The sequence below is a fragment of the Chrysochloris asiatica genome, unplaced genomic scaffold, assembly GCF_000296735.1.
Source record: "Chrysochloris asiatica unplaced genomic scaffold, ChrAsi1.0 scaffold00029, whole genome shotgun sequence".
NCBI classification, from domain to species: domain Eukaryota; kingdom Metazoa; phylum Chordata; class Mammalia; order Afrosoricida; family Chrysochloridae; genus Chrysochloris; species Chrysochloris asiatica.
In genome coordinates, this window is record NW_006408547.1 from 16,134,949 (window position 1) to 16,153,146 (window position 18,198).

Consider the following 18,198-nt stretch of genomic DNA (forward strand, 5'->3'; position numbering starts at 1 on the left):
AGGCAAATCTGCTTCATAGACCGCTTTAACGTATTAAACAGCAAAGATAACTAAGGTAGAACTGACTCAAGGCATGGTATTTTCAATTGCCTCATGTGCATGTGAAAGTTGGATAATACGGAAGACCAGAGAAGAAATGATGCATTTAATTATAGTGTAGGAGAAGAATATTGAAAGTAACGTAGATTGCCAAAAGATCAAACAAATCTTAGTTGGAAGCAGTGCAGCCAGAATGGTCTTTAGAACCAGGGTGGTGATACTTTTTGCCTCTCATACATGAGACATGTTATCAGGAAGGACTAGTCCCTGGAGAGAGACATGATGCTTGGTAAAGTGGAGAGTCAGTGAAAAAGATGACGAATCCCAGCGAGATGTACTGACAAAGTGACAACGGTCATGGTCAACAATTGTGAAGGAGCCATGGTGTTTCATTCGGTTGTGCATAGGGTCACAATGAGAACAAACTCAATGGCACCATAGAACAATAAGCACATGGTCGTAAAGACCTCAGTCCCAGATTCTTGCAGCACTTGACCTCGGGTGGGTTGTAGACTTGGGTGACAGAGGATGTGGCCTGGAATAGGCTCTTGGGTTTTGTTTTGACATCTGGCAGGCACAACTGGGTGCTCTGTGCGCCTTCCTTGCTCTTCCCAGGCTTCCAGCAGCAGTCAATGGAGGAGAAGTAGAAATAGTTTCCTGCAATGTTATATAATATGATGTTTACAGCAGCTGCATATTCACATAGCATCCTGTGTTATAGCACATATTATGGACACTGGGCCAGGGTTGGGCAGTGTTTCATTCTGCTGTGCATAAGGTGGCTATGAGTCGGTACCATCTCGATGGCACCTAACAACAACAACAACATGTGTTTATTGGTTATTGTATGACTTACCCTTGCCAATCATGTTAGCCAACTTCTTCTTTTTTGAATCATCTTCTTCCCTGTAGATAGTTTTATGGTTGTTTTGTTTTGTTCACTTTAAACAGTTGAAATATTCAAGGCTATTCATATTCTAGACATATGTCCTTGACTAGCTCATTTGTTTGTTTTTCCCAGGTTTCTATTTTCACACTTCTGAATGATTAGGATCTATTCGATTGATATTGATTGCATACTTGTATTAGCTCCTAAGACTGTAAATATCAATCCTAGATCTACTGGATGACCTCTATGAGTCTTTATGGACTGGAGAGCTACTAATGACAATAACATGATGTGTGAATGCTCCTACCCCTACGAAATCATCATGTCACTGAGCTTCTTAAACCCAAAGTCAGCAAACCAGTCATTTTCCACTCCATTCCAATTCATATTCATGGCACCTCTATGCTTTATAGAGCAGAACGAGCTTTGCTTGGCTGTAATCTGTATGCAAACAGATCCTCAAGTCTTCATTCTGTGATATCACCAGGGAGATTGAACCACCAACCTTTCAACAAGTTGTCAAGTACAAATTATTTATCGCATTCAGGTACCTTTAGATTTATAGGTGGCTGATTTTATGTATTAAAAAAAAAAAAAAAATCATTCTGACTCAGAGCCATGCTAAAGGACAGAGTCAAATTATCCGAAAGCTATAAATCTCCTTGGAAGCAGATTGCCAGAGCAGATGCCTAGAGTATTCAAACCACTGACCTCTCTGTGTATTGACTAGCAGGCAAGTACTTTAGCCACTGTACTATCAGGGTCCCTTGTTGTTGTTAAGTATCGTGGAGTCGGTTCCCACTCACAGTGACCCTGCACAGGGTTTCCAAGGCTGTAAATCTTTACAGGAGCAGAAAGCCTCATCTTTCTCCCATGGAACAGTTGGTAGTTTTGAACTGCTGACCTTGAGGTTAGCAGCCTGATAGCAGCTAGAGCTTCTTACCAGGGTCCCTTAGGTGGCTGATATTCTTGGGGACACTTATTTTCTCCTTTACATCTTTCACAATGTGTGGAATTTGCCCTCTCGTTCTAAAATAAAATCCCGTTTTCCTTTGCCTCATCCTCAGACCTTTGGCTTAGCTGGGAGCCCTGCAGGATGGACTGAAATGCAAGCCCGGGTCCTTCATGATACAAAATACACTGGATCTGTGGGAACTAAAGCAAAGCTGGGAAAAGTGAAACCCCAAGCTGCTGTTGTTAGGTGCTCCGGAGGTGGCTTCACTCACCCAGTCCCTGTATAGCGTTTCCAAAGCTTTAAGTCTTTGTTGTTGTTGTTGTGAAGTGTCATTGAGTCAGTTCCAACCCATAGCGACTCTGTATAGGGTTTCCAAGGAGCAGTTGGTGAACTTGAACTGCCGACCTTGCAGTTCAGATGGCTTTGCAGCCTGGTATATTAACCCACACCACCACACCAGGACTCCAAGACTGGTTGGTTGGTTGGTTATGTGCCGTGGAGTCGGTTCTGACTCATAGCAACCCTGTACAGGGTTTCCGAGGCTGTACATCTTTATGGGAGCAGAAAGCCTCATCTTTCTTCCGTGGAACAGCTGGTAGTTTCGAGTTGCTGACCTTGAGGTCTGCAGCACAATTCATAACAACTACAGAGCCCTGGTGTGGCGCTGTGGGCTAATGCGTCAGACTGCAAAGCCATTTGAACTGCAAGGTCGGTGGTTCAAGCTCACTAGTTGCTCCTTGGAAACCCTATACAGGGTCACTATGGGTCGGAATCAACTTGACTGCACTTAACAACAACAACAACACTAGGGAATCTTATTAACAATTACCAACCACTTCTTTTTTTTCCTTCCTTTCTTCAGTTTTGACCCGTCCCAGGCCACACAGTGATGACTACAGCACTATGAAAAAGATCCCTCCTCGAAAGCCAAAACGAAGCCCTAACACGAAGCTTAGTGGCTCCTATGAAGAGATATCAGCCCCAAAGCCAGGAGAAGCCAAGGCCGGGCTGGCCACATGTAAAGCAGGTCTCACCCCGGACCCCATGGCCACAAACAGGGCTGTACCTGCCGAAGGGCCACACCAGGGCCCCCTGAACCTGGCCATGTCTCGGGAGGAGGAGGACGAAACAGAACCAGTGTATATTGAGATGGTAGGGAACGTCATAAAGGCCAGCTGTGCCGAGGGGGACAGCCCAGACCAAGGGGAGTCGGTATATGAAGAGATGAAGTACTTTTTGCCCGAAGTGAACAGCAAAAGCCTGGTCTCTTTCATGGCTGCATCACCCCCACTGCTGTTTGAGAGTCGAAAACCTGTCACCTTTGAGGATGGGGATATCAGCTGCCAAGCAAGTGGAACTGCTAGAGACACTTGTGACATTCCAGCCCCCTTCCCGAATCTGCTTCCCCATCGCCCCCCACTTCTGGTGTTTCCTCCCACCCCTGTGACATGCTCTCCTGCCTCTGATGAGTCACCTCTGACACCTCTGGAAGTGAAAAAACTACCTGTTCTGGAGACCAACCTAAAATACCCTGTCCAATCAGAAGGTTCAAGTCCTTTGTCTCCACAGTATTCCAAAAACCAAAGAGGGGAGAGTGACAGACCTGCCTCCCCTGGCTTAACTCTATTTAATGGTTCAAACAAAATGTCTCCTCCTTCAACCCCACCTCCTCCTCCTCCTCTGCCGCCTCCTTTGTCTCCTCCTGCTTCTTACCGGCCCTCAACACATTTTACGTTCCCACCAGAGACCGTTTTGGTGACTACGGGAAAAGCAATGGCAAGTTCGGATTTGCCCAAAGTACATGAAAAGCCAAACTCTGCTCCAGCGAGTGGTGCTTGCAGCACATTCTCCAAGCTTCCGTATTCCCCAGTCAAGGCGGCAAGAGCTGACCATAGGAAATCCAACTCCAACTCTTCCTCTCCAGCTCCCTACAGCCCTCCAAACTTGAGGCCTCTCACTAGTCCTCTTGAAGAGTTAGCTAGCCTTTTTAACTCCGGTAGGAGTGTGCTTCGGAAGTCTGCAGCCGGAAGAAAAATTAGAGAGCCTGAAGGTAAGTTGGGTAGCCTTTCTCCCTTTTTTTCATGTGTGTGTATCGATGTGCGTGGGGATGTGTGTAGAAAACCCAGAAAGCATGCTGATAAATGAAAAGTGGGTCAAAGCGAAGAACACTCACCCGATGAATGAATAACCTACCCTCTATTTAGTCTTCAGACTAATAAGCTAATTGTTTGTTTAGCTCACAATTTCTTCTTAATTATAGGGCATTCATAAATGAAATTGTACTTGTAAGTAGCAGAATTTTGAATTTCACAATTCATGTATTTCACTCCAAGAAACAAAATGCATTCTAAGGGGAAAGCATTAAAAGAACAAATTAATATATGTTTCTATAATGAAAAGCTTATTAGAACCTCATAAGCCTGATTTTACTATAAATCAGAATTTGATGAATTCACTTGCCTTATGCAAGGAAGTAAAGTTAATGAATTTCTAGGAAGACCTCCTCATTTGGAAATAACAAAGTCTAGTGCTCAGAAGATAATGAGAATTATAGTGAGGCCTGAAGGCATCTTGCATGAATTTACTAATTATAGTTCCCTATGGTGGGGTTAACCAGGATTCCATAACACGTATAAGAATCTCAAGTACAACATTCTTAGTTTCACACTAAAACTATAAAACATCGATTTTCCTACAGTGGGCTTTTAGGAAACATGTTTGTAATTTAAAAAAATTGGTCTGCATTACTTAGGATGTTTTTATAAATACATAAATTGGAAACTTCTACCTTTTGCACAGTAGGTGCAATAATCGAAAACTTAGCAATATGAGACAGTCATCCCTACACAGCAGATTAGAAGGTTGCCAATACTGGGATTGAGATTTGTGTGATTCTATATAGTCTGACTGTAGAAAAGAAAATGTTTACATTGGCTTGACATGTTCTTATGGGATAATTGTAGCTCCTTTCATGATTATTGCAGGCATACAAAATTGGATGCTAAGCTCAAATTCATTTGCTTTTAAAATAATTAACTTTTAAAAATAATTAATGAAGGAGCTTTGGTAGTGTAGTGGTTATGAGTCGGGCTGCCAATCTTAAAGTCAGCAGTTCGAAACTACCAGCTATTCCGCGAGAGAAAGATGAGGCTTTCTACTCCCGTAAGGATTTCAGACTCAGAAACCCCGTATAGGGTCACTAGGAGTCGGAACTGACTCTACTTTACAACAACCTTAATGATATATCATATCCTTGGAATTTCTTCCTTTTAAAGTTTTCATTCTTCCGCTTTCACCTCTTTAAGTTTAAAGACATTTTAAATCTTATCGAAATATCTTTCCTACTAAACAACCAATGGGGAGAGATGCTAACTTATCCTCAAAACACCCAAATGAATTACATTCATACATTCTACAGTTTTTATGTGGAAATAAATTGTTATGGAAATTTTACAGAAAGGTTCAAAGTATTTGCCTTGCCTCTTTGAAACAGTGACCTTGATCAGTTTGAAATGCTTATAAATTCTCTGCTGTATGTGTTCACTTAAAATGCAGTATGTAGTGAGTTAGGTGTAAAAAATGAGAGTGTAATGCTATTCTATGTCTATTCCATAGACTTTTCTGTAGTATTTCACAAGCATTACTTTCCTTTAAACAGTTCATTTCCTGCAGACTTGGGCATGCAGTTTGAAGAATACAAAACTAAACTGCTTCCAAGAGGTCAGGCTGGACACCTAGGCAGCTTTTATTGTGCATTTACTTGATGGAAGTGCCATTGGAGACTTCCGGTGTAGCACTGTAGGATCAGCACTGGACTGCAGACCACAAGGTCTGCACTTCAAACCCACCACCTGCTCCTCAGAAACCCTAATCAGGGTTGCTGTAAGTCGGAATCTGCTTGATGGCACTAAGCGACAAGAATAACAACCGCCGTCTGACAGGAGTAATAGGAGTCACAGTAGTTGTATAGGGTCTACTTTGTTGCAGTCATGACTTAATATCCTATTGATTGTCACAGGACTGTGAAGGATCAGCTACTCTCAAGCCCATTTTGCAGGTGACAAAACTAAAACACAAAGGGATCAATCTGTTGCTTAAAGTTTCTCAGAGAATCATGATTGAGTTCTGAGATCTTTGTCTCTGGAGGCTATTCTTTTAACGAACTCCATGAAGTAAATTCAGACAGCCAAAAAAAATTAAATTAAATTTTTAAAATGTGTAGCTTGTTATTAAGTACCATCAAGTTCCTTCCGATTTACAGCAATCCTGTGTAGGGTTTCTGTGAAGTGGCTGGGGAACTTGAACAGCCAACCTTGCGATTCAAACTGAGCTTGCAGTCCAGTGCATGAATGCACAGTGCCATGCCAGGACTACATTCATTGCTTGGAAAAGGGACTTTTAAAAAATTCACATTTGTTCACCTAATGGCAGGAACTGAAAACCATACAGTTTGGATGTAGAAAATTGTTCCATTAATAATAAAGCCAAAAATGTACTTCACAGCATATGGGTATATAGAGAAAATGTTGAGATGCAATATACATGCTATTTGAACTTTGTTGTTGTTATTAAGTACAGTGGAGTCAGTTCCGACTCATAGTGATCCTATACAGGGTTTCTGAGGCTATAAATCGTTATGGGAGCAGAAAGCCTCATCTTTCTCCCGCGGAACAGCTGGTAGTTTTGAACTGTCGACCTTGAGGTTAGCAGCCCAATTCCTAACCACTACTCTACCAATGGTTCGAAACTAACAGCTGTTCCTATGGAGAAAGATGAGGCTTTCTGCTCCAGTAAAGACTTACAGCTTCGGAAACCCTGTGTAGGGTGGCTATGAGTGGGAACCGACTCCACGGCACATAACTACCACCACGCTACCAGAGTTTAAGAATGGATAAATGTTTAATACTCTATGCCTAAATACAATTATCCCATTAATTAAAAAAAAATGTTTTTTATCTAATGTTATAACATGACTAATAACATTATGCTCATTACTTCTAGTTGCTTAATTTCCAAAAATATCAGACCTAATTCAAATGATGAAGGGGAGCGTCAGTGACTAGTTCTGTCCACTAGGGTGCACCATTGCTCTAAACGGCATCTCAGACTAACTGAGTTTATGCAGAGTAACAAGGGGAATTTTGTTTTTTGTTTTTTTTAATGAGCATGTTATTCTCCAGTCATTGAAGAAAGCAGGATGCTACAGTATTGACAAAAATGCAGTACACCCTCAGAAATCTGGATGATGAAATTGAAAGTCATGTTGAATGAATAAAAAAGCCTTATTCACAGAATATTTATTAAAAACATTCACTTTTATTACTTGTTGAAATTGTGCATCCTAAGTCAATAAGATACAAATAGGTACTTAAAAATGAGGCTAACAAGAAATTATAATTACTTTTTTTTTTGCTTGTAGCTGGTGATTTTTAAATCCTCATTTAATGAAAATCTACCTTAAAAGTCAGCCTAACATTTTAAAATGTGAGATATCTAATTCTTATGGCATTTTTATCTTGATAAAAATCACTTAAGTCAAATGTAAATGTAAGTCTCAAAAATTTTTATTATACAAATATGCTGAATAAGAATGACAAGTTTCAAAATCAGAGTACTGTATGATCAAAGTTGTTCAATATTATATTTTTATTCTGTAGGACCATTTACATAAAAATGAACTCCTTTTAAACCTTTTTTCTTATAGAAAATTGCCAACATATTCAACAGTAGAAAAAATAGATGAATGAACCATGGCCAGTGTTCCTTCATCCTGTCTTCTATCTGTTACCTTTCCCTGTTGTTGTTGTTGTTGTTGTTGTTGTTGTTGTTGTTATGTGCCTTGGAGTTGGTTCCCACTCATAGGGACCCTGTACTGGGTTTCCAAGTCTGTAATCTTTACGGGAGCAGAAAGCCTCTTGGTTCTCCTGAATAACAGCTGGTAGTTTCGAACTGCTGACCGTGAGATTATCAACCCGATTCATAACCACTACACTACCAGAGCTCCTTCCCCTAGCCCTGAGTTATTTTGAAGGTCTGCCTGAAAGTCATATAAATTTATGAATAACATAAAGAATAAAATAGATACATTTTTAAACTCAATTTAATATAAGCCTATCAATACACTTAAGCCATCACCTACATGAGACTCCTACTTTGATAGAAAACTGATTCTGGAAACCACAATGTCATTTTTCATGATATAAATAAAATAATTATCAAGGGTTAGAGTTCCACCAAAACAAAACTGGCTCTGCCAAATTTCCCTGAGCTCTCAGCTGCTGTGGTCTGTTCATTCTATCATAATCTGCACTGTCTGTCAATCTGCTTTTTGAATGGTCACTATTAGATCCAAGCAAAACACATATGCAAGATCAAAGCTCAGAACAGAAATATGATCATATTTTCAATCATCCTTTCTCATTTTTTTAACCTTTTGAAATATTAACTTATTTTTAAGTAATCAGAGTACATAAATACTATATACCTGCTGATGTGATTACATAACATTGATTTCAAGTAAAAGATTACATTCTACACAATAGAAATATAAAAATATTATCAAATTGGCACCAATCATAAGTATGTAAACAGTTGAAATGTATAGGTATATATTGTCAATAAATATAGAGGGTATTTCATCCCTCCACCGTGAATCTCTCAGTTTGTCATACTTGTTGGCTTGTGTTTTGCTGTGATTCTGGAAGCTACACTACCAGTATTTTAAATACCAGCAGGGTGGACACATTTCCAAGGAGCTTCTAGACTAAGACTGACTAGCAAGAAGGAGAGGTTAGTAACTGAAATCATATGAAGAGCAGTGGAATATTGTCTGCTACAGTGTCAGAAGATGAGCCCCTTAGGTTGGAAGGTACTCAAAATACAAATGAGGCTGAGCTGCCTCCTCCAAGTAGTATTTGTTGTTAGGTGCCATCTAGTTCATTCTGGCTCATAGTGAGAGCCACTGCCCAGCCCACCCATCCTCACAATTGCTCTGTTTGAGCTCATTGTTACCGATGTTAGATCAATCCTTCTCATTAAGGGTCTTCTTTTATGCTAATCCTCCATGTTCACAAACATGATGTCCTTCTCCAAGGATTGGCCCCTCCTGATAACATGTCCAAAATACGACAGAGTAAGTCTCACCATCCTGGCTTCTAAGGAATATTCTGCTTGTATTTCTTCTAACACAGATTTGTTTGTTCTTCTGGCAGTCCATGGTGCTTTCAATATTCTTCTCCAACACCCTTATTCAAATGCATCCATTCTTCTACAGTCTTCCTTATTCATTGTCCAACTTTTACATGCATATGAGGGTCAACTGCATCTTAGTCAGACTGATTGTCTTTGCTCTTGAACACTTTTGCAGCAAATTTGCTTTCTTGATTGTCACTTCCATGAGCATTGATTGGGGATCCAAGCAAATTGAAGTCTTTGACAAGGTCATTCTTTTCTCCATTTGTCACAATGTTATTTATAGGTCCAGTTGTAAGGATTTTTGTTTTCTTTACATTGAAGTGCAGTCATACTGAAGATTGTAGTCCTTTTTAATCTTTTCAGTATTTCAAGTCCTCTTCGCTTTCAGCAGCCAAGCTTGTATCACATGCATATGGAAGGTTGTTAATAACTCTTCTTTCTATCCTGATGCCAAGTCCTGTATCTAATCCAATTTCACAGGTTATTTGCTCAGCATACACATTAAATAATTATGGTGAAAGGATACAACCCTGACACGGTTCCAGAATTTACTATTCAGTATCCACTTGTTTTGTTCTAACAACGGCCTCTTGTCGAGTGTATTGTTGTTGTTGTTGTTAAGTGCTGTCAAGTCGATCCCGACCCATAGTGACCCTGTATATGGTTTTCAGTGCCTCAAAATCATTATTTCATGAGAATTAAAAGTATCTATAGGGGTCTGTGGTAGCGTAGTGGTTACGAATTGGGCTGCTAACCTCAAGGTCGGCAGTTTGAAACTACCAGCGGTTCCGCGGGAGAAAGATGAGACGTTCTGCTCCCGTAAAGATTTATAGCCTTGGAAATCCTGTGTAGGGTTACTATGAGTCAGAACCAACTCCACGGTACTTAACAACAACAACAACAATAGGGATCTGTAAGGAGTTCTGGTAGAGTAGTGGTTAGGAATCGGACTGCTAACCTCAAGGTCGGCAGTTCGAAGCTACCAGCGGTTCCGCGGGAGAAAGATGAGGCGGTCTGAGGGAGAAAGATGAGGCTTGCTGCTCCTGTAAAGATTTATAGCCTGGGAAACCCTGTACAGGGTTGCTATGAGTTGGAACCGACTCCTCGACACATAACCACTACCACCATAGGGGTCTGGTATGTTGCTGTGGGATAAGCACCTGACTGCTAACCACAAGGTCAGTGGCACAAACCCACTTTCCAAACCCTATACAGGATCACTATGAGTCAGAACTGACTTACCAACACTTAACAATATCACCAATTGCTGATTAAGCTCAGTTACATGATTTAATCACAAGAAACCATATCGCATAAAGCTAATGAATTATCACTGAATTTCTAGCAGGAATCTGTGAATTGCTCAAGGTCAGTGTTTGTAAATGGCCATTCTCTGTTCCCTGTGTTTGAAATTTTGACATTATTCTCATGTAATCTGGTTCATTTTAATGAGATTGCAGCATAAAAAACTGGACTGCTTTATGCAAAGCTAGACATCCCATAATAAGATGTAAAGCTCCACATCCCATAGGTTCCGTGCCTGTGCCCATGTTCTTTTAGGGTTTTATCCTATATAAAGCAGTTAATCTTTGTCACTCCCCCATTGCTTTCTCTCAGAGGTGATTTATTTGTGATGGGTGGTGACTTGAGGGTTCATGAAAATCATAAAGGGCGTGAACAGAATGAGACATAGTTGGCTGATTTGTGATTGTTTTCCCTGAGCTGGTACTGTCTGCATTCCTGTCTAATGTAAAAGTCTCCCTCCTACAGAAGTGAGGCATTGCTCTGCGAATAGAGCCATGTTGAATCAATGCTGAGATTTCCTCATTTTTCCAAATGAATAAATCCTTTGGGGAGACTAGATTAACATCCGGAGAGAAAGAAGTCTCCATTTATCAAAGTAGGTATTAGGCAAGGAGTAGCAATGTAAAATTTCCTTCCCTCACTCTGGCAATGAAACTGAACTTTGTCATGGGGAGAATATGTCTACTGAGATATGTTTTGTTTCGTTGTTTTGTTTTTCTCTCTTTCTCTAAATTCTTGGGCTTTCTGTCATAACAGTGCATCTATGCCTGGTACTTGAAGGAATATATTAGATTGTTTCTTATTCTACAGAGATCCAACAGCAGTAATATTTACCCTGGTAGCATAGTGGCTTATGTATAGGGTTTCTAAGGAGCAGCTGGTGAGTTTGAATCACTGATCTTATAGTTCAAACCAACTTTGCAATTGAGCACATTAGCCCACAGCACCACACCAGTACTCTCAACAACAACAACAACAACAAAGCATAGCGGATTATGAGTTGGGCTACTGATCAGAAGGTCGGCTGTTCAAATCTGCCAGCTGCTGTGCAGGAGAAGGATACGGCTTTCTGTTCATGAGTTGCTATGAGTTGGAACCGAGTCAGTAATACACATCCACCACCAACACCACTCTTCAAAAGAAATGAACTCTTGATTTTACCAAATTGGCCCAAAGCAAGAGTATCTAGATAAAGAGCACAAAGCTTTTAGTCCCCCCAATTAAGTTGGAAAAGCATTTTTAAAAATCCTATTTCTGTTCTGACATTTTCACACATCTTAACAACACCTTCCCTTTACAAATATCCCAGAATTCACACATGAGTGGGACAAAACTAGAGGCCTGTCAACTGGACTTCAGTCAACTTGTAGAGATAATTTCTGTATAACTGTCCAGTAAATGTTTACTAAATGTACACACATGGCTGCTTACTAGTGGTACCAAAAATAAACAAATAAGATGGTACTGTTCATGCCCTTTTACAAGTGAAATTGATGAGTTCACTCAATTTCAAAGAATAAGATTATAGTTGTTATGTGCTATTGAATCCGTTCTGACTCATAACAACCCTCTATAGTGTTGCTGAGGAAGTCAGTGGTGTTGAACCACCAACCTGTGGTTAGCAGCTCCATGCTATAGTACCACACTTGGACTCTGAGATTTCTTAACCTGAGGGTCATAAATCACTAGTGGATACAAAGAGGAACTTCAGGTATGCCATGCATTCCAATGCCTTGTTGTTGGTGGTGGTGGTGGTGGTGGTAAGTGCCATTGAATTGGTTCCGACTCAAAATGGTCTTGAATAGGGTATCTAAAGAGCAGCTGGTAAGTTTGAACCACCAACTTTGCGGTTCAAACCAACCTTGTGGTCCAGTGCTTATCCTATAGCGCCACACCATAGCATGCACATTTTTATGGGGAGAGGCTGCATAAACTTCATCAGAGTCTCAAAAAAAAAATGTTAGTGCTCTGAAAAAGATTCAGGACTGCTGTAAAAGATGTGTATAAAAGGTAATTTTAGGGTCCTGGAAGTAGAGTAAGCAACTGCTTTGTGGCGTCTAGGAGAGCGTCACAGAAGAATCAGCATATGAACAGCGAGGAACCTGCTCATAAGCCCGTTGGACAAATGGAGTTTTTCAGGTGCAGAAGCTAGAAGTTTAGGCATTCCAGGTAGAATGTATGTTACGAGAGTCAAGTGCAAGGCAGGTGACCTTTTTTGAATACAGCCATGACTTTTGAGGAAGAAAGAGGAGTTAAAAGGAGACATCTGCCTTGCATGGAGTAACAGCAGGAAGAGCTTTCCACTTGGAAGCTCTGTCTCCGTTGTTTGTATTGTTTCTCTTCCATTTCATGAGAATTCAGCGATAAGTGTTAGGATTTGTTCTACAACGAATGCAAAGGGTCAGAAGCAGAAAATGAATGAAGAGTATAGCACCAATTCTAGGTATATATATGCAATTACAAGTAACCTATGGATGCTCAAAAACAACATGTGAGGTGTTAATGGTGCTCTTAATAATCCTAACAGCTAAGCATTATAAGTGACCCTTTACTGTTGGCCCAGCGTATTGACGTTTCCCTTCTGTCTGGGTCCTCGTCTCTCTGTGAAGAAGTGAAGCAGGTGTGAACATCCCCATTTACTAACGAGCAATCTGAGACTTGGAGGGATTAAGTGATTTCTCCATAATCACAAAAACTAATCGGTCTCAGAGTCAAGAATCAAACACAAGTCTCTTTTTTTCTAAACCCTGGACTTTATTATACCTTTCTTCTTCTCTGACAACAATTAAAATTATGATGTAAAGTCTAAGAAGATAATTTCCTTCTAAAGTAGACTCGTTACCAGTAAAACATGTGGCAAGAGGACAGATTAAAAACTCTTTGTTCCCTCTTGTATATTTGTTCATGTTCCTGAGAGACATCCATGCCAATTTTAAATGGAAAGAATATATTTTTTGGGGTGCCACTCTGCCAACTCCTTTCCCCCTTACTTCCTCTACAAAACCCTCTCTACTCAACTGCTCCACAAAGTATTATCTTAGTATCAGGGGCCCCCAAACACACATAGCTGGACTAAGGCCTCAAATTCATGACTATTGTTTTCCCATTCTCCATCTCCCTTTGTTTCAGCCTCTATGAGGTTTTGTTGGTCACCTGAACAGCACAGTTATTAGCATTACATTCAGGGAAACCCTAGTGGCACAGTGGGTTAGGCACTGGGCTGTTAACGGCAGAGTCTGCATCTCAAATCCACCATTCACTCCATGGGACAGGGAGGAGGCTTCTTACCCCCAGCCTTGGAAACCTTATACAAGGTCACTATGAGTACAAACCAACTTCCAGCACATAACAGCAAAAAAGGCCTGTAGTCTAAGTACTAGTCTGCTAAACAAGAGGCTGTTAGTTCAAACCCACTAGCTGCTCCTTGGGAGAAAGACTAGGATTTCTGCTCCTGAAAAGATTTCGAGCCTTGGAAACCTTATACAACTACTCTGTGAGTCAAAATTGACTCAAAGACAGTGAACCACCCCACCCCCACCACCCCACCCCACACCACCACCACCACCACCACCACCCCCCCACACACACAAGGTTGCATTTAAATGTACAGTGCTCACCAAGCATCTTTACTTAGGAAATGTGTGACTGCTATAGAATGCAGGTTTCCATCTCCGAGGAGGGGCTTTATTAGTAAAGTCTCAGATGTTTGTTCAGGATCAACTAGAAATTAAACCGGTAGAGTTTCCTCACCATGCACAAGGATCCATACTTTGGATTGTACAGAGAACAAGTGTTTATTTTCCACAGGCACTGTGATAGGGACAGGGAGAAGACAGGCAATTAAAAGAGCCCTCACCATCTGTCTCTGCGGCAACTTTCGGGAAAAAGTCAGGAATCATATTATTTTTAAATTATGTGATGATTTTGTTGTTGTTGGTTCCTGTGAAGTTAACTCTGACTCCCTGAGATCCTGTGTGTAACTGAAGGAAACCGTGTGACGTCCTTCAGGATCATTAGTATGGCTGAGTCCTATGTTGCAGTTCTTGTGTGGCTGTAGAAACAGATATAGATAATGACAATGTGAGAACCTTGAAAGAATAAAGAGTTGGTGTCAAGCCCTCAATAAATATCTGCTGGGAACACATCAAACTCACGGGTCATGCTAGGCTAGTGTCTCTTCTAGCCTGTGCTACTTCATCAGCCTTTGAAACCCAGGAGTAAAACGATGCCCAGATTTGTGATCATTAAATATTCAGATCAATCTGATCAAAAAAGTTACCCTTTGAATAATATAAATTATCTTGGGAAATTACCTTAACATATCTCCTGTAAATCTGCAGCCACCTGCATGCCAGTCCTATCAAAACTCTGAGTGCATCTTGCGTAAATATCAGTTTTGAGATTAGCCAAATGTAGCAGAGAAGCCATTACTACTGCAATGTTCTGTACTACATCATCAGCTGGAGAAAAATCTATTGTACCTGATATTCTGAAAAAAGACAATCTTTTCAAAAGAGTTCATAACCAGTAAATATTTTCCATACTATCAACCCATTAAAGCAAGCAGCGATTGGGTATTGTGCCTCTCTACACTGAATTGCAAATTAAACTCCCACTGGGGTCTCAAAAGAGAAATTCTGTGCTTTATCCTCTAAGCCACTCAGCCTCTCTCCTTAAGCAAGTTAATAAAGACCTTCATGACTATCTGCATCTCATTATTGCTGCATAATACAATATCCTGGGGTTTTCTTCCTTTTGTCAAGAAAGGCTCAGATGTGACATGGTGTGAGGAGTGTTTTCCTGAAGATGCACTGGATTTATGCCATGTTCTCTCTCTTCCTAAGAGTATCAGAAAAGACAAACCTATTTCTGAACTGTCTTAACAGTGTTTAGGTCCTTTATGCCTGACTTGAATCATCTTTTATGATTCATCCTGAGATGAACCTAGAAATGTTCACACAAACTGAGAACTGACTATATTCCATACTGTTCTATCTGATTCGTCATTCCACGAGCCAACAGTGTTCATCTAGCATTCGCCATGTGCAAAGCTTCTTAGGCATTTTTGTACTTTCACCTAGCTGTTCTTTGAAATCTGTAATTGTCATGCTCATACCCTGTATTTCTACAAGTACTGGTGGTAATATGCCATGGAGTTGGTTCTGACTCATAGTGACCCTGTACAGGGTTTCTGATGCTGTGAATCTTTACAGGAGCACAAAGCCTCATCTTTCTCCCGTGGAACGACTGGTAGTTTCGAACTGCTGACCTTAAGGTTCGCAGCCCGATTCAAAACTACTACACTACCACAGCTACAACTACTAGTCAATTATAGTTGTGGCACTGTGGGTTAATGCGCAGGACCACAAGGTCAGTTTGAATGGCAAGGTCGGTAGTTCAAGCTCACCAGCCACTCCTCGGAAACCAAATACAGGGTTGCTGTGGGTCAGAACTAATTCAACAGCATTTCATTATAACAGGGGAACGTGATGACTCTGTAGGATAAGCACTGGACTGTGAGCCAGTAGGTTGGAGGTTTGAGTACAACTGTGCCTCTGGAGAAAGATAAGGCTTTCTGCTCCCTGAAAAATTTACAACCTCAGAAAACCTTGTACAGGATCGCTATGAGTTGGAACTGTCTTGAGGGGCACTTAACAACAATTCATTATAATAATGAGTTCTATTGATATACTAGCTAAGGTCTCAGCTGCTAACCAAAAGGCTGATGTTTAAACCCAACCACTCCGTGGGAGAAAGACCTGCCACTCTGTTCCCTGTAAAGATGGTTGCTGGGGGTGTGTACTGTTGAGTCGATTGCAACTCAAAGTGACCGTATATGATGGACTAGAACCCTGGGGGGCACTTCTACTCTGTCTTAAAACGAGACTCCAAGTTGAAATCACCTTGATGGCATACAATGACAATTAATTATAATAACACAATCAACAGCAATAGCATTCATTTGTTTTCACTCTATAGATGACTCATAGTCACCCTGCATAGGGTTTCTGAGGAGCAGCTTATGGACGCAAATTGCTGACGTTGTTGTTAACAGTTCACTGCGGTTCAATAAAGCACCACAGCATTGTCTCAAAAATAACGACTTCAGTCCCTAAGAAAAATAGAGTCATGGCCACTCCAGATTTGGGACATTCATAGCTTCAGTTCCAGCTGTAACATGCTGTGCCTTCCTGGTCTACCCTAATTCCACCACATGAAGCTAACAAAGCACTTAGTACAAGTAGATTTTGTTGAATCACTTTCATGTCATACAAGACAGTGAAACTCTAATTGTTACCATTAATTTCACTAGTGTAGTTGCAGCATAGCAGGGGGTCTTCTCTGTTCACTTACCCAGGCTTGAAATCATCTGTAATTTACAGAGGCTGGGATAGTTCTACAATAAAGAGGCGCTGGGCTTTATTTATATATAGTGATGGGGATCATAAAAAAAATAATTTTTAATCTGATGATCATTAGAAAACCCAGATGTGGTCCAGCTGCTAATCAGACTGTATTTCCATTTCTGTGGGGATTTTATATATTTTAGAAGCATTCTGTAATGACTTTAAAAAAAAAAAAATAATCATGACAGGTCCCCAACACATGTAGCTCTTTTTTAAAAAATCAGAGGTTAGTTTCAACTAAGATGATGAAACTAGCAAAATATTTTACATTACTTGTGTTATTTTTCTGAAGTTTTCAAAAATCATTAAAATAAGATGGGCAAGCTTCTTGGATTTGTTTAGTTATTCCAGAATGTTTCTGAGGATTTCTTTTATGCCAGACCTTGTTCTAAATTGTACAGAGTTGAATAATTGAAGAAATAAAGGTAGCATTTGCCCTTCATTAGAATTTTAGTGAGGCGCATTTTACATTATGACAATAAACATGTTTCACAAAACACTTTTTACCCTTAGTGTTTGTGAAACCCTACTGTGTTTTATTGAATTTATTCTTTTCTATTTCATTTTTAAATGCTTTTTATGAACCACTAAATTGATTTCTCCACCCACAAATATGTTCTTTGAAAAACACTAGTCTAGTGGGTAGGATTTATATGGAAGGGTGAAGGGAGATTAGACTGAAGTGGCTAGGGAGACTTTTCAAGTCCCAGAATAGAAAGACCTCACCTTCTATTACTAGCGATCAATTTGTGCTTTATCCTGACATTATAGGAGATATTAAAAGATTTTAAACAGGCACATGATGTGATCAAATTATGCTTGGAATTGACTACTTTAGGCTATGTGTAAAGGATATTTTCCCTTGATTTTTCTATGTCCATTAACATGTAAACATACTTGTGTTTAAAATAATTCATTAAAAATGATTGCAGGGCATGAGGAGGAGAATCACATCACCAACTGGATGTTTCATCATCTTTTCCTATCATATTGAGTTACATGAGAATGCATTTCAGACATAGGGTTAACTTTTCTCTACAAGATCCCAATTGCTTATCCTTTCTGGGGTGATTGACATTTGCTCTGTGGTGTGTCATTTTGACAAGTCAAGGGAAATTTAGTCTCATGAGCATACGATTTGAAGGGACGAGAAATTACTAACACCATCCAATCGACCATTGTTAAAAGGCACAATACAAAAGGTATCAAAGAAATAGTCCATATAGCTTGTCAAGGAGTTTCAAAATGATTTAAATGTATGTATGCAATTTACATGTACTACTTGGAAGCTCTGGTAGCGTAGTGGTTACGACTCGGGCTGTGAACCTTAAGGTCAGCGGTTCGAAACTACCAGCCGCTCCGCGGGAGAAAGATGAGGCTTTCTACTCCCGTAAAGATTTACACCCTCG

General features: G+C 40.3%; 1 protein-coding gene across 1 annotated transcript in view; it reads left to right on the top strand.

The window, feature by feature from the left end:
- The window catches only part of MYO16 (myosin XVI), a 912,243-nt gene that overhangs the window by 817,089 nt on the left and 76,956 nt on the right, over nucleotides 1–18,198 (top strand). Inside the window, exon 31 of the mRNA XM_006851537.1 lies at nucleotides 2,746–3,933. Within this exon, the coding sequence (XP_006851600.1) occupies nucleotides 2,746–3,933 (1,188 nt within the window). The remainder of the gene's footprint in view (nucleotides 1–2,745; nucleotides 3,934–18,198) is intronic.